Source organism: Arabidopsis thaliana, chromosome 5, assembly GCF_000001735.4.
Source record: "Arabidopsis thaliana chromosome 5, partial sequence".
Classification (NCBI taxonomy): Eukaryota; Viridiplantae; Streptophyta; class Magnoliopsida; order Brassicales; family Brassicaceae; genus Arabidopsis; species Arabidopsis thaliana.
The window spans coordinates 9,872,900-9,896,809 of NC_003076.8; the positions used below are offsets into that span (position 1 = coordinate 9,872,900).

General features: G+C 37.2%; 4 protein-coding genes, 1 non-coding gene and 2 pseudogenes across 9 annotated transcripts; 2 read left to right on the forward strand and 5 right to left on the reverse strand.

The window, feature by feature from the left end:
- Positions 1–167: 167 nt before the first annotated feature.
- AT5G27850 (Ribosomal protein L18e/L15 superfamily protein) lies at positions 168–2,074 on the forward strand. Of its 2 annotated transcripts, NM_122667.4 has the most exons (5): positions 168–272; positions 439–528; positions 622–750; positions 972–1,154; positions 1,240–2,074. In NM_122667.4, exons 1-5 carry the CDS (start codon positions 270–272, stop codon positions 1,396–1,398), a joined length of 564 nt encoding a protein of 187 aa, NP_198137.1. In that variant the 5' UTR covers positions 168–269; the 3' UTR covers positions 1,399–2,074. The 2 variants fall into 2 exon arrangements, with proteins under 2 accessions (NP_198137.1, NP_001332349.1); NM_001344044.1 differs by having other exon boundaries at positions 253–528; positions 1,240–1,709.
- AT5G27860 (uncharacterized protein) lies at positions 1,819–3,601 on the reverse strand. 2 transcript variants are annotated; one of them, NM_001161271.1, is made up of 7 exons: positions 3,332–3,565; positions 2,892–2,955; positions 2,746–2,808; positions 2,502–2,546; positions 2,363–2,419; positions 2,121–2,261; positions 1,925–2,047 (listed from the first exon to the last, which is right to left on the reverse strand). In NM_001161271.1, exons 1-6 carry the CDS (start codon positions 3,541–3,543, stop codon positions 2,169–2,171), a joined length of 534 nt encoding a protein of 177 aa, NP_001154743.1. In that variant the 5' UTR covers positions 3,544–3,565; the 3' UTR covers positions 1,925–2,047; positions 2,121–2,168. The 2 variants fall into 2 exon arrangements, with proteins under 2 accessions (NP_198138.2, NP_001154743.1); NM_122668.4 differs by having other exon boundaries at positions 1,819–2,261; positions 3,332–3,601.
- On the reverse strand, positions 1,827–1,982 carry AT5G04545. Its single transcript, NR_142767.1, has one exon. It is a non-coding gene; the product is annotated as an other RNA (small nucleolar RNA).
- Positions 3,602–5,789: 2,188 nt separating the features above from the next.
- AT5G27870 (Plant invertase/pectin methylesterase inhibitor superfamily) lies at positions 5,790–8,949 on the reverse strand. The gene is made up of 2 exons (NM_122669.2): positions 7,908–8,949; positions 5,790–7,290 (listed from the first exon to the last, which is right to left on the reverse strand). Exons 1-2 carry the CDS (start codon positions 8,905–8,907, stop codon positions 6,092–6,094), a joined length of 2,199 nt encoding a protein of 732 aa, NP_198139.1. The 5' UTR covers positions 8,908–8,949; the 3' UTR covers positions 5,790–6,091.
- Positions 8,950–12,973: 4,024 nt separating this feature from the next.
- Positions 12,974–13,943, forward strand: AT5G27880 (C2H2 and C2HC zinc fingers superfamily protein). Its single transcript, NM_122670.2, has one exon. It carries the CDS (start codon positions 13,009–13,011, stop codon positions 13,843–13,845), a length of 837 nt encoding a protein of 278 aa, NP_198140.1. The 5' UTR covers positions 12,974–13,008; the 3' UTR covers positions 13,846–13,943.
- A 1,489-nt stretch (positions 13,944–15,432) lies between these two features.
- AT5G27882 lies at positions 15,433–17,052 on the reverse strand (annotated as a pseudogene; the record flags this gene model as incomplete). The annotated part of the gene is made up of 1 exon: positions 15,433–17,052.
- Positions 17,053–19,238: 2,186 nt separating this feature from the next.
- On the reverse strand, positions 19,239–23,877 carry AT5G27885 (annotated as a pseudogene; the record flags this gene model as incomplete). Its single annotated transcript has 1 exon — positions 19,239–23,877.
- Positions 23,878–23,910: the final 33 nt, after the last annotated feature.

Sequence of the window (23,910 nt, forward strand, 5' to 3'; positions counted from 1 at the left end):
TTTTTCTGAAGACAATAATCTACACTTAATATACTTGAATAAAAAATTTATTTGTCTTACCATAAAAAGAAAGAGTAAAATATTGATTTTGATCTCAACAAAATCATATAACCGAAGCCGAAGGATGTGAAACAAATGGGCTTCTAGTTTGGGCCCAAATAGCCTAAAGCGAAGATAAAGCCCATAAAAACCTAAAATGTAAGCGAGCTTGCTTGTTGCTCCTATAAATTCATAAACCCTAACTTCGTTTTCCTCTCGCAGACGCAGCCATGGTAAATTCTTGATCTCCGCCTCTCAATCTCCGTTTCTTATGTATTACAAAATGAATTCTCCGTTTGCGAGCTTGATCTAGTTGGTTTAGCGTGTAATGGTTCCTTAGGTTTCTGATGTTTCGTTATGGATTTGCATTTGAGTGTTTTATCGTTGTTGTTATTTTAGGGTATCGATCTTATCGCAGGAGGTAAGAGTAAGAAGACCAAAAGGACTGCTCCTAAGTCCGATGATGTCTACCTAAAGCTTCTCGTCAAGGTAACAAATATTGACATGTCTTTTACTTATGTTTCTCTGTCTGTTACATTTTGGTTTATTGAGATTTGTTTGTGTTTTTGATAAATTTTGTAGCTTTACCGGTTTTTGGTGAGGAGATCTAACAGCAACTTCAATGCTGTGATTCTGAAAAGGCTTTTCATGAGCAAAGTCAACAAAGCTCCTCTTTCACTCTCTAGGCTTGTAGAGTTCATGACTGGCAAGGTTCGATCTTTTTGAGACCCATCTCTCTTTATATACATCTTGAGTCTGTCCTTGGTCTTAATTTGGAACCCCATTTATTTTATTTTCATTCTGTGAAGTTATGAGTTTTGACGTTGTCCTGTTATGTTAGTATGTGAGAACAAATGTACAAACTTGATTTTGTATCTTACTATTCAGTGATGGTTAGAGTACTCAAATGTTGTGGTTTGTCTATTTATTAGGATGACAAGATTGCTGTGTTGGTTGGAACTATCACTGATGATTTGAGAGTTCATGAGATTCCTGCCATGAAGGTTACTGCCTTGAGGTTTACTGAGAGGGCTAGGGCTAGAATTGAGAAAGCTGGTGGAGAGTGCTTAACCTTTGACCAGCTTGCTCTCAGAGCTCCATTGGGACAGAACACAGTAAGTAAAATTTTACACTATCTGAATGTTTAGGATAATTCAAGTTTATATATGAAACTGAGCTGTGTTTGATATGTTGTGACAGGTTCTTCTTAGAGGACCAAAGAACTCGCGTGAAGCAGTGAAGCATTTCGGACCTGCTCCTGGTGTGCCACACAGTAACACTAAGCCATATGTTAGGCATAAGGGAAGGAAGTTTGAGAAAGCTAGAGGAAAGCGAAAGAGTCGTGGATTCAAGGTCTAAGAAGATGTTTTCTGGTTTCGTTTTGCTTGGTTTAAGTATCGAAGTTTTGGTAGGGAACGCTGGTTCCTCTTTACCCTGTTCCAGACTTTGTTTTAAGTTCTGTTTTTCTATTCTCAAGACAATTGGATATTTTGCTTTGTCTTTTAATCTTACTACTATTAGCTGCAATGAGATTTTATCTAGAATTTGGATTTGATCAGTATTTGGAGTTCATAGTATCATTATGGTCTATTTCGTTTTGTATTTCTCTTCCTTGGAAATAAAATATCTGTACATGAGTATTAAAATGTGTAAACAACCCTGAAAAATGTTCTGTTTCGTACTAACCCACCTAATTCGTTGTCTATTAGGTTCTAGCAAAAATCGTATATCCATAATCATAATGAAGCTTGTCAAATAAGAACGCATCAAGTCTTCTCAGCACAAGTGGATGTAATCCAACAACATTGGAACACAGCTCCATGGTAACAGGAGATGGCTCGAAAGTTCCATACTGAATCTTGCAAGTTGGAAATGGTTTTAATGTACGCACGGATAAAATCTCAGTAACCATTTCTCGGGTTTCCAAGAAGAACAGTGTGCGATAACACAAACTTTAAGACTAAACAAGAAAATAGAAGTAAAACAAATCCATGACAGGATTAGTCCTCTGGAAAAACAAAACAAGGATCTGAATCACCAAACAGATACGGAAACTAGAATCTAATCAAATACCATCTTACATTCTTCTTGTTGTTGAGATTCTGTCATCGAGACAAAAGCGAAAAATACTAGTCGAAACTTGCGTTTAAGAACTTAAGCAGTTCATTTCTTTTGCTCTCTGCAGCTTTGTCCTCTTTGGACTTGTCAACCTTCAGCAGAATCTATAGCCAAACACATCAGAAGAAGGAAGTGAGAAAAGAAAACAGAAAATAGTTGTGTAGGGTGTAATATTAGACAACCCTAAAGAGAGTCTCAGACTAACTTTTTTCCCTGAAACAGCACTTCTACGTTCACCATCGTCTTTGTCGCGGTTCAAAAACTGAATCATGAAAGAAACTGAATCATAAAACATGGACTTCATATAAACTTTAGATCTTTATGGGTATATATAGCTATAGTACCTTTGATAGTTTTACAGGCCCGCTACTTCCTTCTCCTTCCCCTTTCTATACAACACTCACATTGCCAGGACCAAAAAGATAAACACAAACAAAACGAAGATAACACAAAGTCCCCAGTTTATCATGTCACCAACCCCAGCTCCAATTTCGAAGAGGCCACAGAGAAAGGCAAAAGAAGTATTATAAGAAACTTGTTATCTTGATGAGAATCTATTCAAAGCGTAATGAGAAAATAATGGCCAACCTTTCTTTCTCTGTTCTTATGCCGTTTATGACGATGACTCTTGCTTCGTTCCTTATCCTTAGCCTTTAAACAAAAAATGGTACTTTTAAGCTAAACACTATAACAGAGAAACTTCACATGATTAAGAATTGAGTACAGAAAGTAACCTTCTTTGGCTTTTCATGCTTCTTGTGCCTTCGTGACTTCTCATGCTCACTATCTGAGCTCTCACTGAGACAAAAACGCAAATATCACACTCTTAGTTTTCTCTAGTTTCTATTTACATCAATCAATTAATCCAGTTCCACTAACGAGATTCTAATCCAGTTCCATCAAATCAAACCCTAAACCCTAACATTCGACGAACAAATTCAAAATGTGAAACCAAACAAGAAACACAAGCTAGATTCTGCTTAAATCAATCTTTAGAGTTCCACTAACGATAATCTTATCCAGTTTCCATGTAACCAAACCCTAACCCTAACATTCAAAGAACAAAATCAAAATGTGAAATCAAGTGCTCCGATCCAGAAATGAAACCAAACGGGAAAATTAGGGTTTTCAATCGTAAAATTGGGCGAGAGAAGTTGACGAGAAATCAACGGACCTGGAGGAATCGGAGTAAGAAGAATCAGAGGAATCGGAGGAGTGTTGGCGTCTACGGCGTTTTTTCGAGGTGGATCGGCTCTTTTTCCGTACTTTGAGCGAGTCTCTGTCTCGATCGTTTCTACGATGATGACGGCGATCCTTACGGCGACGATGAGAGTCTGAAGAATCAGAGGAGACGTCGGAGGAAGACGAAGATGATGAAGCCGCCATTGTTGAGAGGACAAATCAAACAGAGAAAATTAGATCTTAAGGGTTTGGTCAAATTTATTAGACAGATATTTATTTAAAATAACTATAGGGGCTAGTTATAATAATTAAGTTTTGTTTCGGTACGTTTTATAAATCATTAAGAGATTAAGGAGTTGATTGCTATTACCGTTTTATTGAATTTTTAGGGTTTTTGCCCTTTTCTTTTTTCTTTTAGGGTAATATTACAAACTAACTATGAAATGGAAAAGAATTGAGAGAATGATCTTGTGTCAGAAAATAGCATTAGCTTTAGTTATAAAGTTTATATGTATTTGTTTAAAATAGCATGATATATTTACAAAAATTATGTAATTCTTTTAAATACATAAACGATATATATACACTATATATATATTTTTCTAAAATAATGTGTTTTTCTGAAATAGTATGATATATTTATAAAATGCATGCAATTCTCTTATAAAACACGAAATATTAGCAAATATATAGAATTGTTACAAAATTACATGGGTTTTTATTGGATAACATGATAAATATTTACATATTTCATGGGGTTTTGTTAGACAAATATTATATGTGACTTTGTTAAATAGCATGGAGTATTAATAATATGAGATCCAGTGGACAAATAAACAACAAAGGTTGAAAGTTTCAAAGAAATGAAGAGATTCGTGATAGAGGAGGGAGAACTAGAAGGAGATGGGTGGAGAGATTCGTCGACGGCATACGTATAAAGAAAATTCAGAAATATTGGCGAGAAAATTTGTTGGAGAGAGAGAGAGATTTGTGTTGGTGAGAGAAAGAATAGAGAAGTATGTTGTTGATATGCGATGGAAGGGGAAGTTTGCAAGCAAGAAAGAAGAAGAAGGTAAGATCATGTGTGGTTGAGGATAAAAATGTCATATATTGTGTCTAAAAGTGTTTTCCTCTCTCATAATTTTCAACCATAGTTATTTACTTCATTCTTGCAGTCAAAGGTCATTTAGTATATATATTTTTTCTTTTACTACGAAAACATCAATTTTCTGTTCTTTAACTTTTTTTTTCCGAAGACAACTTGTAAGACCACCTCCAACGGGAGGGACTATGAGAGTCCCTAAAAAAAAAATAAAAAAATATATTCTAATGTTGTTATTATATTTTAATTTTTTAATAGAGTTTGACTACTAAAAAAGCTACATGTATATATTTGGTGTTGAGACTGTTCCTTAAATAAGGGTTTTTGGAGCCCCTCTCTCCTCTGTCCCTCACTTTTTAATTATTTTTATTATAAGGGACTCACAATAGATACCACCATTGCTGCTGCTCTAATTCCTACCAGTGGATCTCACGTCTTCTCGAATATATGGACACACCACTGTTGGGCGGTCGTGTCACGTTCTAAGAAGTTTTAAAGATTTGTTATTGGCCCTACAAATTATTCAGGAAGGTCACCTATCCTGAAATTATTCCATCCAAACACTCTTAACTGTGGGGTTCTCTTAAGATCTTTGACCGAATTTTGGTGACTTAGGTGACCAAATCATTTTTTTTAAACAGATTTCTATTCGTTGATTAGCTTTTGTAAAGAAGTTATGTATGTTGATCCAAGCAAGGGACATACATGATCCAAAATTTCTAATCATACACAATAACATCAGGTTCAACCTAAACTAAAGCAAAGCAAGCATATACGTCTAAGTGTAGTGGCTAAATCAGAATATATACTATACATAGTGATTGCCAAGTTTGAGTCATAAGAGATGTAGTACTTTTAGATCTTTGAAGATTTGAGCTAATGACGATGATAACATGTGATCAAGTTAAACGCTTCATCATGGAATATTCTCCTTGGTCTTTTGGTATACAAAAGTGTTTCCAAGAATTACAATGACATATTTTTTATGGGAATTGTTAATCGCAGGAAGTGGAAGTCACTTTAGTTAAGCTAAATAGCTATATTTATAGTATTATTTTAGTTCGTATTAATAAATCCCTCTCTTAATAATAATATTTTTTTTTGCTATTCATCGGACAACTAAATGCTTTTAACGAATTTTACATTTAATGTTTTTGCTAATTTTTTAGCTAAACAATGACAACCAAATACCTCATATTCATCTCTAGAATCCTATGACAATGTTATTGCTGCATGAGTCTATTACTTACTTGCTAAGGGACCCGAATGTCCTCAAACACCATGGTGCAGTCAAAATTAAGTGTTGTATATTGTATGAAACTTCTATATATGAATAAAGTGCAAACGTAAAAAGTGCAAAAGATACATCGGAAACAAGATGTACTAAATAATTTTAATAAATTTTACAACATATATACATGACGATATTTAACATGAATTTACAAAGCTACTCATATTCACATTAATTTGGCAGACCATATAATACTGAATCTGAAGTTCTCAAAGTTTTCCTAAATATATTAAAACCAAAAATGAGGTTTGTCAAATATTGTTCACCTTCTAGATTTTTTTTTTTTTTTTTTTTTTGGCTTTTAGAGTAGGAATCACATATCACATGACCTCTAGTTAGCCGCTGTTTTCGAATCCATCTCAACCGATTGAGCTTTGTGGAGAAGCTGATGGTGAAGCAGAAGGAGAAACTGAAGGAGAAGCTGATGGTGAAGCTGATGGTGAAGCAGAAGGAAAAGCTGATGGTGAAACAGAAGGAGAAGCTGATGGTGAAGTAGAAGGAGAAGCTGAAGGAGTCACTACCGATGAAGGTGTATCTGATGGAGAACCAAGATGACCAGCTGGTGGAGAAGTTGAAGGAGAAACTAACGATGAAGGTGTATCTGATGGGGAACCAAGATGACCAGCTGGTGGAGAAGTTGAAGGAGACACTACCATTGATGGTGTAGCCGGTGGGGCACCAAGTTGACCAGCTGGCAGAGAAGTTGAAGGAGACACTACCGATGAAGGTGTATCTGATGGAGAACCAAGATGACCAGCTGGTGGAGAAGTTGAAGGAGTTACTACCGTCGAAGGTGAATCTGATGACTCTGTTGTGTTAGAAGACAAACTAGAGCCAGTTACGGTAGAATTTGTGGAACCGTTTCCACTAAAAAGACCTAGGATGTACGGAACACCTTTACCAGGAATCCAAGCGTCACCTTGGATGTATTGAGCTGGAGTGAATTTAAGGATTTCTTCATCACTCAACTTCTTGATTCCTGGCCAAGTAACCCGTTTTGTGATAGCTGCACCCGGCCCAGTGTTCTGCACCTCCGAGTAGAAAAGTGTGTTAAGACCGAATTCGCCGAGCCACGGTTGCCATCCTTCCGGCGGAACAAAATCTGGTATGAACGTGTTCATGATGATAGTTCTTGAATACTCTTTCCATGGTCTTCCAAGATAAGTTTTGCTCTGTTCCTTGACTGCCAAGTAATCCGGTTCGCCAACAATCGTACATCCTTGGAGAACAAATCCCGTGGATTCTCGCGGATCTTTACGTCCATGGGCTGTAATGGGGCATGCTTGGTTTAGAAGTGGCTTTCTCACCAGTAAAGTACAGTTTTGGAATACCGCAGCTGCGTCTCCAAAGAGAAAATCGATTGTGCCCGAGATAGTACAGTCACGGTAAAACTGACGGTGGGAATGTGCATATAGAGTGTCTTGGTAACCATCGAATTTACAATTGTAGAATATTGACTCATCTGCTAGAACCCTAATAGCAACCGCTTGATGCTTTATTGCCCCGGCTGTGTTCTCGAAGGCAATGTTCTTGGCAATGAAATGATCTCCAACGATTGCTGCAATAACCATTTAAGGCTCATCAAAGTAGTGACGGGTCATTAAAACATTGTACCTTATGAAATATCTATACAATAAAAAAATTAATCTCCAATTTTGTATAACTTGTTTGTCTTTAAAGCAGTGTTCAAGAAATCGTTAGACGCTTAGCGGACGGTGAACCAATGCCTAGCGCCTAAGACGTTTAATCGGACCTAAGCGATTTTAGGCAGTTAAAGCGTTTATAATATAAACATTATAAATATGATTTTATACATAAATATTATATAAAATATCTAAAAAAGTAAATATGTAAATCGGTAACGAAAATTAGAAAAAATAATCTTTTAACTATATCAAACATTGTATGAACATTTAGAACTATTTATATAATTATAAATTTAGTTGAAAACTAGAAAAATATACTAAACGAGGTATATACGATTTTAGGCGGGGTAGACGGTTTTTTAGGTGTCGCATGAGCCCCTAGCGCCTAGTCGTTGCCTAGGCGACCGCCTACACCGCTCTTTAGAACACTAGAATATATAATGTTTTGCTAAATTATAATTGGCCTATGCATTTCTTGGGCCTATTGCAAATACAAATTTATACTTCAAAATGTAAGAGAAATCCTTACCAACGGTGGCTGTTTTGTAGGTAGTAATACCGTCCTTGTAACTTTTGCTGCCAGAAATGACAGTTTTGTCGGGGCCATCACCTATGAAAACTAGATGTGTCATGCTCCTATTCACCTGAACATACTCTTTATAGATTCCTTCCTTAATATGAACCACGAAAGTCGTGTTCTTCTTCTTCGGGACAAAATTCAATGCCTCGTTAATCGTCTTGTACTGACCACTTCCGTCTTGCGCCACCACGATATCGGGTTTTACCTCGGACATAGGAGCGTTCAATAGCCTACGTGCTCGCGCATCCATCCACGAAGGAAACTCTTGGGACAACAACCGTCTACTATTCATCTCCGGAATCTGCATTTGTCCTAAGTAATTCGACATTTCGGTAACCATTGCAAGCCCGTTATGCGTTAACTGCACCGCGGTTTTCAACGCCTTCTTTATCGTCTCACCAGCATTACCTTGTGTCCCTTGAAACCCATCAAGACAAGTTTGCTCATGGCTTATCGTCGCACTAAGCCAAATCCTCAACTTAACCAAGGCCTCATCAACTTTATGAAACTCGAACTTCCCCAACTCTTCAAACGACTTACTAAGCTCACCGATTGCGTAATCCATTAGCTCCTTGCATTGATCCAACGCCATCTTTGCCCTTGGATCCTTTTGTAGCTCAATCATAGTTTGTGACTTCTTTGCCACGTCACTTATTTGTTTCATCGTTGCGTTAAAAGCTGTCTTCACCAGCTCCAACGGGTCTGATGTGTCCTTCGCATCTTTCCTTAGTGTATCCTCACAAGTCTCTTTGTAATCCGTCGGTGCACAAACATCTTTGATGGCTTTAACAGAAGTTGTGATTTCTTCGTCACCAGCGTTATCGGACTTGTTGACGCTAACACCTATGGTAACAGCGACAACCATGGAGATTAAAAGAACAGAGGAGATAGAGATAATTACATATCTCTTTTTCCTCTTTGCATCCTCATCGTCGTATCCATATGACATTTTTTTTTTTTGTCAAAGTTTTTTTTTTTTTTTTTTTTTAGTTTTTGTTCTTTAAAATATATATGAACAGCTCGTTTTTGTTGATTTTTTTGTTTTTTTTTTGTTTTTTGAAGAGCTGTTTGTTGTTTTGAAGCTTACGTAGCCTCTTTAGGAGTGTGAATTCTGCATAATTTTGGAAATATTTACAAGGATAGTTTTGCTTATGATAGATAAAGAGTTTCGTAGTTTTGGGTGCTTTGATATATGGGGTTTGGCGGGAAAGTCGATTGACTTAAGAATGTGAGAGACAGACCAAAATAGGTTTGTGGTTTTCTTCCAAATTACTAAACTTGGAAATTTAATTTAATAATTATCTTAATTTAAGGTATAATCAAATTTAAGGTTTTTGTTCACATAGTTTGGTGGACATAAAAAAAAAAAATTGAGAAGTCATATTTTTTTTGGAGAACTTTCATAACTAATCCAAATAATTAATTATTTTTTTCGGTTTGGTTCTGACTTTTTTAAAACTTAATCCATGTTTTTACAGAAAAAAAATTATTTCATAAACAAAAGCAAACCTAAATAGAAATAATACATCAACCAATAAGTTAAACATAGTTCAAGGAGCAAAATTAATCAAAGTTTAGATTCTTAAACCCAAAGTATTAAAAAAATAGAATCCAAATAATTATAAGTTCAATAAAGAAAAATCTGAAGATTAACACAATATAAATTGAACAAATATAATTATATATAATTATTCCAAATTTTCATCAAAACCATTCAATTTTATGATTTTTAACCAAATCAAATCAAAACTGAAAACTTAACAAAATTGACAACCAAATGGATTTCGAAAGTCATTTCTTTTCTGGAGAATTTTCATAATAGCTAACCAAAATTATTAGTTATTGGTTTTGGTTTGCTTCCGATTTTAAAAAAAAAACTTAATCCATGTTTCCACCAAAAACTATTGCTGCATAAATAAAAGAAATCGTAGATAGAAATAATAAGTTAAACATAATTCAAGGAACAAAATCTAAGTTTAGATTCGTAAACCCAAAATATTCAAAGAATAGAATCCAAATAATTCTAATCTCAATAAAAAAAATATGAAGGATATTATTAACAAAATATAAATTGAAAAAATATAATTATATATAATTATTCTAAATTTTCATCAGAAAAAAAACCATTCGATTTTATGGGTTTTAACCAAATCAAACCTAAACAGAAAATCGAACGAAACTGACAACCAAATAGCTTTTTAGGCTAAACTATATAACCAAACCAAATCATTTATTTCTGCTTGGTTCGGTTTGGCTTTTCGGATTACAGAATATTTGCCCACCCCTACAACTCAATTAATACCAAACTTGTTGAAGATGAAAATATAGTAAAGAAGAATCAATAAAATCAAACTTAACCAAACTTTACAATATCTCCTCAAAGATAGGGCACGAAGGTTCTTAATGTTCTTCTCAAACAGAAGGATGTCAATTTCTCGTTTGCTTAGTGATTTGGTTAGAATGTTGTTGTTAAGATGAGGCTTGTTGTTTTGAAATATATTGTGGTCATCTTGTCTCAAATTAAGTGGTAATCAATTTGGATATGTTTGGTCATTAAATTTCATGGAATATTAAATTGTTGACAATTTTGATTTTGCAGGCTTATTATCACATTAAACCAACATTGGTTAAATGTGTCTCATATTGACTTTGATGTACATATATAACCTCTAACTATATTGCTTGATATTTATCCTTAGTTGAAAATCGACTAAGCGCTCCTCTGACATTTCCATCTAAATGGTTCATTCAAATGAATTAACAGGATGCTTTATCTAACCGTTGTTCGTTTCAATTTTTGATTGTTGATCTGAATAAACCTTTGTCTGTTTGGTTAATGTATATTTCCGTCTAGATGAGTTTAATTAAAATATAACTAAAATGCTCATATTTTTAGTCTTAACTATACTAATGATTTCAAATTATCGATATGGTGATGCTTATTTTTACACAAAAACGAACAACAATTAGCAGTTTCATTCAGATGACAATCTGAATGTGCAAACAAACATGTCTAAAATCTTAGAAGTCTAAAATACCACTATATATGGACACTTTCTCGAGAAAGTATTTTAGAAGTCATTATTTTTTGATTTTTTGTTTTAAACTTCTAAATGGACATCTTTCACATTTAAACAAACAAGAAATTTATATATTTCACGATAATAATTAATTCTAATTTTATATATAGATATGCAGCATTTCTAATATATATATATATATATATATATAGAGAGAGAGAGAGAGTCATTAGTTTTTCGATTTTTTGTTCTAAACTTCTAATTATGTGAAAATAGAAAATGATAATTTCACAATAGTAACCGAAAGAAAAATTTGGTATATTGGAGCAAAGGTCAAGTAAAGAGGAAAATAGAAAATTAATGGTTGCTAGATATATAAAGCTTAAATATATAATGTATTTCGATAAAACTATCTTATAAGTATTATAAAACAGATTAATGAAACCACTTACAATCTTTAGAAATAATGGACGACATAAGATTTCTCAAATATATTTAAAAAATCTCTTCCTAATAGGTAGAAACAATTTGTTTCACTGAAAAAAAAAACTCCCCTTAGTTTTTTTTTTGATCATCTTCGTATTTAAGCTTAAATAGAATCATCTCAGATTAAATTATTTACAGACTTACAATTTGAAAAATTATAAAATGTTGAATGTAACTTGAATATTTTGTGGGAATACGTCAGCATTCATGAATGTATCTTGGATATATTTTACCATATAGTTCAGTAGTCTCATTTAAGAAAAAAAATAACACTTAAGCTATTCAAGCTTTCTTTTTATGAATATATATATCTGAAAATATCTATATATATATAAGGAAAACAATTGTTATTCTTTACAGTTCATAGACCATTTTTTGTCATTCTATTTCTTTTTTGGGTATTTTTCTCCCAATCAAAACAAAGAAAGTAAAAAATTTGATTACTACGGAAAAACTAATTAAAGAAATCTCGTATTTTTATTTCTAGTTTTTAGTAATGAGAAAAAACAACTGTAGTCAATCACAAGCTGTCTAAGTTAAATGTTTATAAAACACCTTCCAAAGTAATATTTCCATATAGTAGAAATATAGAATGCAATTCCTTTGTATTTGCAATGACTAATTATTTTCTATAAAAATAGTGAAGAATAACATCATCCTTCCATAGTAGTTAAAGATGCTACTTTGACTACAGTTGGTTTATTAATTATTATTTATTTTAATTATTATATATTTTTACACAAAAAGAAAATAAAAGATTTCATAGAAAATTTAGTAGTTTGTAACAGTAGTTCAAACGAGTTTTGTGCACTATTTCTTGTAACACTAAAATATCAATTTCTTTAACAAGATGGTTAGAAAAATAGACTATTAAAGTACTGTTCGGTAGTAATTTTTGTAATTGCAAGGACATGTAAAAACGTCATAGTAATATCAATTATATTATAGAAATATAACCAAAATAATAAACTATGTTGGTACAAATTTCACATTTTTACTATTTTGGATTATTAAATATATAAAAATTTAAAAATATGAATTTAATTTGATATACAGAACATAAAAAAAAAACTGAAATGCAATATATTCGTATGTATAAACAAAACATAAAAATTAAAATGAAATGCAATATATTCGAGTATATAAAAAAATACCTAGTTATATAATATTATAAGTTACATATTCCACATAAAGTGTTATATTGAGAGTCAGAAAAAAATAAAGAATTGTTACAGAAACAACCATAAACTTCAAAACTATGGATTCATAGTAGTTGTACATTTATTACTTAATTACATAAAATTCACACAAGCATATCATTTTGCAAGTCAAGTAAAATCAACATAGTTAAAGAAACAGCCAGATATGAACTCATAGTAGTTGTGATTTTAATTAATTAAACCCTTGGAGATTTTATACCATAATAGTTAACGAACATTAAGGTTACCTTCTCAATAAATAGCATCCTCATTTCTCCGAATCTATCACAAAGAGATAAAGATCACTTAACAAAGAAAAAAAAGATTTGTTACAGAGAACCAGCTATGTCTTCTTCAATGTCTTCTGCAGGCTCTTCCACACCCAAATCCAAAAAGCTCAAAGGCATTGTTGTGGACATGGAGAAGTCGAAAGAGAAGGCAACAAGGAACACTATTCTGAAACTAGGTTCTCCTCAAGAGGTTACCTCTGAAAGGAGGATTGAGAACTCTAGTTTTGGATCTAGTGCTGTCCGAAGAGGAAGAGAGATCATGAAGTTTTACCCGTCAAAATCAAACAAGATCTACACTTGTCATTTTTGCAAAAAAGGTTTCTCAACCTCTCAAGCCTTAGGTGGTCACCAGAACGCGCACAAGCAAGAGCGGGAGTGGGACAAAAAGCGGAAGGAGATGGAAGCTGAGTATCCTGGACTCTCCTTTTTGAACCCTTTCCTTGATAAGCCTCACATTCTCTTAGGTGGTTATTCACAAGATGCTTTATCAAATGAAAATCATCTTGGGATCACTCTTGATCCTTTTAAACGCTTAATTTACCCATCTTTCAATGCGGGTATGAACATGGCTGTAGTTCCTCGTGTCACTCCTACTCGCTTCTTCACCGGGAACACTAGTACCAATGGTTCTACTTCAAGGGTCCCTGATCCTTTACCATCCTACAACAACCTTTACCCATCAAACTCTAGAAACGTTCTTCCTTTTCCTCCTCCTCAAACCACCAAGCTTTCTAGCAATTTCGTCTCGCAAGGAAACGTTTTAAGCGAAGAGAATTTCATCTCAAAGATTGGAACAAACAATATTGTGGAGATTGATGATGATGATGATGATATTCAGCCAGAAGAAGAAAAAACTAAAAGCGGGAGAATTGATTTATCTTTATCCCTTTGAGTATCTTTTTTTAGTTCTAAGCGTTATTTAAGTTTTCATTTCAGAGGTTTCATAGTTATTAGAGATCTCTATTCACCACAGTTCTATATGAAGATTGTTTTGTCCTTTTTAAGTTATTGAATTTCATTTTGAATGTTCATTTGTTTTTGTCATCTCCTCTTCTATTCACATGTAATTGTGTTTTAGTTATTTCCCCAAAACACAAAATTCTTACTCCGATGTCTACATTAAAACCTCCATTTATTAGTAATGTCGGAACCCTGAAATTCTATTAATTTATAAAGGTATTAATCTTTTTGATAAACTTTATATAGGTGTTTATTTTCATATTTTTTGAACATTCCTATTTATAATTAAGAAGTTTTTGTTATAACCAATTTTAGAGTTTAGAAAGAATCCTTGCTACTGTCCTTAATTGTGATAATGCAGTCGAAGACAATATTACATTACCTTTAAAATTAAACATTTACACGTAAAAATAGTTATTGCGTCTAAAAAATCTTTCACAATTTTTGTATGCAATTCGAATAGATATCACCATAGTTTTTGATATATAATAAGAAAGACTGAAGAGGAGATCCAATAAGAATGGAAATTCATGAATAAGTCAACAAAACTAGAGTCATATATATATATATATAATTATTAGTTTACAATATTGGTTAGACGATATATTTACAATTTTTTTTTATATAATTATAATCTTATTTCTTTATCAATTTGTATCATTTTTTACACTGGCATAACTCGGAAGCGGATGAATTTTTTAATTTATAGTGATTCTTAATTTATCGAATATTAATTTATAGAGGTATCACATGAGTGTTCTACAATTTTTTCAGTTTCCAATACATCTTGACATAACCGAATTAAAGTCTCCCTAGGTATATATTATGTCTTGATTTGAAATCTTTCGAGCAACAAAAACTATTTGTTAGTTTTCTTGAACATCTTTTTTTCTTTGGACAAAATGTTCTACTATTAATATAGAATGTTACAAAATGATTTGGAATATAACTAAAAAGTAGTAGAAAGATTTAGGGTCTTTTGATTAGTAATGTATATACTTTTTTCCTATACATATGTGATCATTTTTAGAATATTGATAACGGAAATTGGTTACTCAAACATATTTTCTTGGTTAGGTTAGTTGAGTTTATTATAATGTAAAGTTTAAGAGAAGGTCTAAAGAAAATTGAATATAGGGTTTTGTATCTTTGATAATATGTTAGTGTCTCACTAAATATCAAGTTTCCGGATGGATTACTAATGTATATTAAATGGCATAATGATCAGCATAACACAATAAATAATGTAATCACAGTGATTGTTCGTTGATTTCCATCCTTGTGGTGAAAGAATACGCGTAGGCAAAGAAGAGGTGAACATGTAACTCTTCCGGCTCACCACATAGAAGAAATGGCTTTATAACTCCCAAACTCCATGAGCGAGATCTTGTGGCAAGTCTATCTTTTAGAGCAACCAGGTGGTGAAGGAGTATCTCAGAATTTGTTGAGAAAACCAGACCAGACGACTCCAAGTAATGCGTTGGTGTTGTAGTCAGATTTGATCTGGTCCATATGGTGCTTAGCGGGAAAAAACGTGGTCCAAAGCCTTCCTCTTTAACCTCCATAAAGGAACGTCTTGCCCACCCGCATGAGAAAGCGAACAAGTGGTTCTAATGCTCTTAATGATTTCCCGAAGATGAGAGCTCCGACGTTGATGAATGATCCAACTAGAGGATGATACGGTCTCCACGATCTTTGCATATTTGGTTAAGCCAAAGACTCCAAACCAAACTCGCAAAATGAGTATTTTAATTTAGGTTATGGAAAGTTATATTAGAGTAATGTCGAAATATATTTTTACATTTGCAATGGAACGATTTGAATATTTGTATACAGTAGTTTGAGTAAATCGTATTGACGGGAATTTTCAAAAATAGATTCGAAACATTCCAAAAATCTATCATTAATATTTGAGAAAAAAACTATGATATTATGGAAATAATGAGCACAAGAGTACCAAATGAAGCCAAATTCATATTGGTCCTAAAGCCAAATTCAATAGGAACAGATGATCAACATCATGATTTGAGGTGTACATGAACAAAGTTTCTATGCAGTTGAGTGGGTGGTTTATTTCATGTGGTTTTTTTTTCTTTTTTTTTTCCGAATACCAGGAGGTTTTAGGCTAAAGCCCGTAATCTCCCAAGCCCAAAACCACATGTATTATTAGTTTTGCCCCAAACGTCACTCGAACTGACGACCTCTAAGCTTTGCCTAGAGTCTTTACCAATTGAGCTTGGTTCTTTAATGTGGTTTACACTGAATTTATTTTAGTGGTATGTGATGTTTTCTTTCTATTGGATTTAATTCCTAGCGGTTCATGTTCAGTGGTCTTAGGATTTTTTGAAAATCTTAACAGCTACATTGGAAACAATCACCGTACGTAGAAACCGCAATGGAGCAAACAGAGATTTATAGATGAAGATACATCGCTCACCGAGTTATTAATAATTCAATGGACGACAACAATACTCAATCATGATTCATGAATTAATAAACTGGAAGCAATGTCCATGGGGGATTTATCTAGTGAATAGTCTCATTGGATATTTGGAAGAAAAGCCCAGATGATTATTTTTGGAACCACATTCAAGACACACAGTTGTCTTGTATTAACATAATGAACGGTTTCCAATGATTCACTCTCTGGATGCAGTCAATGTCTTTTATTTTGGAGATGTTCTTTGGGTTTCGATCCCGGAGTCAATATTTGGTAGAGTTGGGACTGTCTATTTTTTCTTGAAGGCGAAAAATTCATCCTTCTGATGACACCGTTAGATGGTGATGATGTTTCCCAAATCTCGGCCGAAGTGGTTTTTGTGGAGAGAATAGGTTGAACATTAACTGAGATAGCGCCGATTAAAGCACAATATATCATTTTGTCTTGTCTTTTCCACTGAGTGTACCTCCGATTCGTCGTGACGGAACCATTGGTGGTGACAGTAGGTGGTGGTGCAACACAAGAACCATCAATGTAGCCGGCAAGATCACACCCATCGAGTAGGGCATGAACCTAACAACGCCACATCATGAAGTTGTTATCCATGAGTTTGGTAAAGTTTGTCATATTGACATTCAAGAGATGAACAGAATCGGAGGTGACAATGGTCTGAGAGAAGGTGGCTGGAGAAGAGGCCATGGGAATTGTAAAAAAATATAAAGGGGTCGGCTACTGTTTTAGGTTAGAGATCGACATATCGTATTAAGGTTTAAAGAGATTTTGTTATATCACTGGGATGAGAATTTTACAATATATAAAGAGATTAGACAAGGGAACTAGAAACTAACTGAAACAACCCGACCATTTTTTTTTAAAAACATAATTAAATATTTTCATAAATATTTAATTAAGCCAACCAATAAAGCAACAATTAAACCGCAAATCAAAAATACTATTTTATGAATAAATAAATAATTCAACCAACAAAACCAAAAATGACTAACAATCCTAACACAACCCTAATCGGTTCTAATAACCAAAACACTAAAATAAACCAAATGAGTTTCTAGATCATGATTTCACGATCACACTTTATCTTTATCTGCACCAAAAAGAAAGAGATGCGTAAGTATTATCACAAATACTTAGTGAGGCGATCCTCTCATCTACGAGCTATACACACAAGCAAAAAAAAGGGGTATAATCACAAATACAACATAAACAAACCAGTCATTGAACAATTCACCCAAAAACACATTCACTGCACCTACATATCATCACACAAAACAAATCATACAATCCAATCGCTCAGATAAGCTCATGGTCACGCACTCACCTTAACAAATTGATTCTAACAACAATTAAACCCGGGAGAGACTCTCCTTGCGTCTGAAACAGTCCAAAAACGTCCTACAACAAGTCACAACCAAAAGCAACCTTGAAGCAAACTGGACATGAAAAACAGAAACAAACAGTCTCAAAGACGAAACCCTAAAAATACAAACCAACTGTTAACTATCATATCCCTCCGGTGAAACGCTAGCCTTAGACGTCACAAAATTTCGTGCCGATCGGAAACCAGACGAAACCACGATTTCAGTTACAATCCCCGCTTGTCCTAATTCGCGTCTGAGAAAACGTGTCTCACGAAACTGCAAATAACTCAACGAATATAAATCCGAATCCAATTCTGTAATATGGAGAATGACGATAAAAGACTTGGTAATAACTCTACCAAATTTCGTTACCTTTGACAACGATTTGATATATCAAAACCGTTTCCTCCCAAACCCTAACGATTATGGTTCTTCTCCTTCTCTCTCTTTTTCTCTTTTATAAAACGAAAAAGGGCTAAGTAAAGCCCTAATTTCGAGTTTCATTCTTTTATAGGCACACTCTAGGCTTTCCAATTAACTCAACTGATTAAACCGGACGATTTAAATACAAACCCTAACCGATTTTCCGGTTCACGAGCGTTACAATTCTCTCCCACTAACATAGATTCGTCCTCGAATCTAGCTTCTCCCTTCCACTCCGAGGAACTCCGTGCAACCATCACTACGGTCCGCACTCCCTCCAACCCGACCCCTCTAGGTCTCTCTATCCAGTCGTTATACTCACGATTTACTAGTCATTGTTGCTTACAACTCACTCTCCACTCTCAGACCGCAATCTTCGAGCATAAACCGTCACTCTCAGGCCTCGGCCTACGGTATCTTGGATATCACACGTATTATCTTCCCCACTCAAAGTCAAACCCTGATTTGTGTCGGCTCACTCTCAGCCACAAAGTCATCGAGTTACGATACTTGGAGAAAATAGTACCTCAAAACTCGCTCTCGGATCGTCACCCGAAGCCACCGTTCCCCTCGCACTCTAAAGACACCAAGTCCCTCAAGTTACTGGTACCTCAGGAGCATAAACCGCTCCTCACAAGTCGTTGGGACCCTCATGTTCCTCGAGCAAACAATACTAAACGCTTCCGAGCATATCTCCAGACTCTCTCATGGATTCGCGTAAGACACCTTTATGCCTCACCATCCATCATATCCCCTCGAGAACATCCTTATGACCAACCCCCGACCATCTCGTAAACACACCTCTCTCTTAGGTTGTTTACTCAAACTTTCCAAAAATAGACAAGTCCTTTCTTGGAAACTTTCCATTTTTGGAAACCGCACAACACATTCTTAAATAAGACAACTCAAGTCAAATATAAGAAGAAAAAAATACCCATCTTATAAATCATCAAATGTCATAATCGTTACAACTCCAAACGAAAATACAAATGAAAGAGAAATAAGAACAACAACTCAGAAGCTCAAAAACTCAACAACACTAAAACTGGAAACCAAGGAAAGGCAAACTCATGCAGCAACCTGCTTCTCGAACCACTTCTTGAACCTTGCCTTCATCCTCGCCTTTGGCTCCCAAATCTCCTCTGTCACACCATCGCAGTCCCACAGAACTTTGATCAAAGGAATCTTCTTCCGCCGAAGTTCTTTGATCCTCCTCTCGATAACCCTCACTGGTCTCGCCTCCAAAGTCATGTTGGGCTGAAGATCCTTTGGAATCTTAGCCAACACCTCATCATCCTTGTGAAGACACTTCCTCAGCATCGACACATGAAAGACCTTGTGAAACGCAAGCATAACATTTGACAACTCTAACCTGTATGCCACTGGTCCCACCCTCTCAACAATCCTGAACGGACCCATGTACCTTGGACTCAACTTAGTGTCTGAGATAGACCTGTTCGGACCTCGCAACATGGCCATCTTGAGATACACTCTATCCCCAACCTCAAACTCAAGCTCTCTCCTCCTCTTGTCAGCATAATTCCGCTGTCGATCCTGAGCTTCCTTCATGTTGAGCTTAAGAACCCAGATCCTCTTTGTGGTCTCTTGAACATAAGCTGCACCATATATGCTCCTCTCCCCCACTTGGGTCAGCATAACGGTGTCCAGCATGGCCTCCCGTACAACGCCTCGAAAGGAGCCATCCCAATACTCGCCTGATAGCTGTTGTTATAAGCAAACTCAAGTGATCCGCCCAATGACCTCCCCAATCCAAGACACATATCCGCAACATATCCTCAAGCGTCTGGATAGTCCTCTCAGATTGCCCATCTGTCTGAGGATGATAAGCCGTGCTCATTTGCATTAGTGCCCATCTCTGCCTGAAAGGCTGTCAAAAACGCATAATTAAAATTGGATTCCCTGTCTGACACAATATTCAAAGGTACTCCATGCAACTTCACGATCTCGCTCACATATTTCTTAGCCAACACCGCCGTTCCATCGGTTTTTCTGATGGCCAGAAAATATGCTGACTTAATCAGACGGTCCACGATCACCCAAATAGCAACTTTGGTTCGCGACACAGGCAACCCAACCACGAAATCCATCGTGATAAAATCTCACTTCCACTCAGGAATGGGTAAACTCTGCAACAGGCCACCCTGCACCTGATGCTCAGCCTTAACTAACTGGCAAACATCGCACTCTGCGATCCAATTAGCTACATCCCTCTTCATTCCGACCCATTGATAGTACCGTTTGAGGTCTCAGTACATCTTAGTCGCTCCTGGATGAATGGAAAACATGCTCGCATGAGCCTCACTCAAGATCTCCCGTCGCAACTCCTCATCCTTTGGCACACAAACTCGCCCATGCACAAGGATAGTCCCATTAGCTGCAAAATGATACTCAGAGCCCTCTGCCTTAGAAGCTGTAATCAACCCATCATCCTTCTCCTGAGCCAACCGAACTCTACTCAGAAGATCTGCTCGATCCACAGCTTCCAATCCCAATGGCTCCCGTGCCACAGCACACAACCGCAAAACACCAATCTCACTTACCAAGGCATCAACACTCTGTCCTGGTGCCGCACCCGTGCTTACGGCTCAATGCGTCTGCAACCACATTAGCCTTATTAGGATAATAGGTTATCTCCAGATCATAATCAGCCACTAGCTCCATCCATCTGCCTCAGGTTCAGCCATGGCTGAGTGAAGATATACTTCAGACTCTTATGATCCGTGAACACCTGCACTTTCCCACGATAAATATAAGACCTCCAAATCTTCAAGGCAAAGATTACCGCAACCATCTCCAAATCGTGAGTAGGATAGTTGCCCTCATGCTTCCTCAACTGCCGCGATGCATAGGCAATAACCTTCCCACGCTGCATCAGAACACAACCCAAACCAACTCTCGAGGCATCAGTATAAACCATGTAAGACTCTCCATGCTCTGGCAATGCTAACACTGGTGTACTCGTCAACATCTCCTTCAGGCTCACGAAACCCTCCTCGCACCCCGGTGACCACACAAAAGGAACATCCTTCCCTGTCAGCTTAGTTATCGGTTGTGCCATACTCGCAAACCCCTTGACGAATCTCCTGTAATACCCTGCTAGCCCAAAAAAACTTCTGATCTCAGTGGCATTCATCGGTCTAGGCCAGTCTCTGATAGCCTCAATCTTCTCTGGATCCACTGAAACTCCCTCTACTGAAATAATGTGGCCCAGAAAACCCATCTCTGTCTGCCAAAAACAGCACTTGCTCAACTTAGCGAACAGTTTCTACTCCCGTAGCTTCTCCATCACTCTTCTAATATGTACCTCATGCTCCTCAGGACTCTTAGAATACACCTGAATGTCATCAACAAAGATGACCTCAAACTCATCCAAAAACTCCTAAAACACGCTGTTCATCAACCTCATGAACGCTGTAGGTGCTTTAGTCAAACCGAAAGGCATCACCACGAACTCAAAATGTACATATCTCGTTCTGAAAGCAGTCTTGCGAATATCGACCTCCGCTATCGGGATCTAGTGATAACCCGACGTTAAATCAATTTTTGAGAAACAAGTAACACCCCTCAACTGATCCAACAACTTATCGATCCTTGGCAAAGAGTACTTGTTCTTCACAGTGGCCCGGTTCAACCCCTGGTAGTCAATACATAAGCGGAAACTCCCGTCTTTCTTCTTCACAAATAACACCGGCGTTCCCCAAGGTGAAGTACTAGGACGAATGAATCCCTTACCCAACAAATCCTCTACCTGCTTCTTCAGCTCTGCCATCTTTGCTGGAGCCATCATGTAGGGTGCCTTAGACAACGGCGCTGTCCCTGGTTCCAACTCAATCGTGAAAGAATCAGACCGTGATGGTGGTAATCTCTGCAACGATTGAAACACATCCTCGAACTCCTCAACAACCCGAATGTCGCTCACTACTACCTGCCCCACAGACTCCGGCATAGATATCGTCACCAGGTAAGCCTCGCAGCCCTTCTCGATCATTTTCTCTGCCTGCACTGTTGAGATGAGGAGACTCCCTGAGGTAGGTCTCACTCCCTGATAAACCAACCTCCCTTCTGGCCGCTCAAAAGAAACTCTCCCACGGTGGCAGTCAAGATGTACTCTGTAATGATAAAACCAATCCATTCCCAGAATAACATCATACAACTCTACATGGTTGATAATCAGATCTGCTGGCATCAAATCCCCTTCAATTTGAATATCCACACCCTTAACTCTCCCCAAAACCGCTAGAAACTGCCCTCCAACAACTTTGACAGCTCCAAACTGCTCACCAGGATCCCCACGAATGTTACCGCGCGAGGCACTCTCCGGGGTATTGAAGCAATGCGATGCTCTAGAGTCAAACATCACATGAGCCTCTACACCACCCACTAATAAAGTCCCTACACAAACCTCATGTGCTAAGAACCTTAACATTCATCACAAAACAATGATATCTAAAAACAACAGAAATAATTCACAAAGTCTGAGTCTCAGAAATCATACCTGTGATCGCTCTGTTGCTGATACCGCCTATCTCACGCGTAGTGTAACCATGCGGTGCCGCTGCAATATGTGCTAACTGCTGCACTTTTTGCTGCACTCCCTACTGCACCTGCACTCCCTACTGCACTGCCGGCTGTACAATTGCCACTACCATCCGCTGTAATTTAGGGCAATTCGGCCGGAGATGTCTCCCTCCCTGCAGTGGTAACACTCCCTCGTCTCAGCTCGCTGCGTGCAATCCGCTACCTTGTGGTCAAGACTCCCACAAGAAAAACATCCTGCACGACCACCTTGTCTAGCTCTGGAAGGATGATCCCACCTCCTCTTCTGCCCCTGCGTATGCTTGCCGCCCTTGCTAAATGCCACCTGCTGCTGAGTCTTCTTCGTCTGTACCGCTGGACTCACTGCCACCACCAGTGCACCAGTGCCGCCTTCGTGGCGTACTGCGACACTCTACACCGTACCCTCAAATCAGGTCGAAGTCTCCTCAAGAACCTCCTCATCTGAGCCTGGTCATCCTCCATGCCCCGAGCCGCATACACCAAATATCGGTTATACTCCCAAACCGACCGCTCACCCTGTGCCAGCTCAAGAAAACGCGCCTCCATACGGTCGAGCGCCTCCTGCGGAAAGTACTTGGCATTAAACTCAGCCCCAAAATCTGTACAAGACATATCCGCCTGCCTCCTCTTTGCAGTCACACCCGATACTCCACCTGGCATCAGCTCGTACCAAAGTTCCGCTCAACCCGCGACCTCCAATTGTCGGCCTCCTCAGGACTAGTACCACCATAAAAATACCCGGTGCCAATTCTCTGCAACTGCTCCATCATCCTCAAATAAGATGGAACCTCCTCAGCAAGCGCAGCCCTCTGCTGCACCTCCGCCACTCGTGGCGCAACTGGAGCCTGCACTGGTACCATACCTGGTAACCGCTCCAACAACTGCTCAGCAGGCCCGCCAAACCAACCTCTGGAACTTGGGTTTCTCCGGCTGCGGCACCCATCACTCCTGGGTCGTTAGCACCAACAACATGGACACAAGCACCAACACCAGCTCCACCAGCCCCCACTCTGGCTGCACCAGCTATATCGGCACCAAGACTTTCCCCAGCCCCGGGCTCCACAAACTCAGGCTGCGAACCCACAGTCTGCTCAACTGTGGCACTATGGCCATCACTCTCGCCATAACAATTGGCTAAACACTCCATAATCAATCCTCAATATGCTAACATCCTATCTTC

Coding starts and splice junctions, on each gene's coding strand:
- AT5G27850 (NM_122667.4), top strand. Junction 529..621: donor ACCTAAAGCTTCTCGTCAAG/GTAACAAATATT, acceptor TAAATTTTGTAG/CTTTACCGGTTTTTGGTGAG. Junction 751..971: donor TAGAGTTCATGACTGGCAAG/GTTCGATCTTTT, acceptor TCTATTTATTAG/GATGACAAGATTGCTGTGTT.
- AT5G27860 (NM_122668.4), bottom strand. CDS start 3,543: ATGGCGGCTTCATCATCTTCGTCTTCCTCCGACGTCTCCTCTGATTCT. Junction 2,956..3,331: donor TCTTACTCCGATTCCTCCAG/GTCCGTTGATTT, acceptor TTTTTGTCTCAG/TGAGAGCTCAGATAGTGAGC. Junction 2,262..2,362: donor GTGCTGTTTCAGGGAAAAAA/GTTAGTCTGAGA, acceptor GTTTGGCTATAG/ATTCTGCTGAAGGTTGACAA.
- AT5G27870 (NM_122669.2), bottom strand. CDS start 8,907: ATGTCATATGGATACGACGATGAGGATGCAAAGAGGAAAAAGAGATAT. Junction 7,291..7,907: donor CTACAAAACAGCCACCGTTG/GTAAGGATTTCT, acceptor TGGTTATTGCAG/CAATCGTTGGAGATCATTTC.
- AT5G27880 (NM_122670.2), top strand. CDS start 13,009: ATGTCTTCTTCAATGTCTTCTGCAGGCTCTTCCACACCCAAATCCAAA.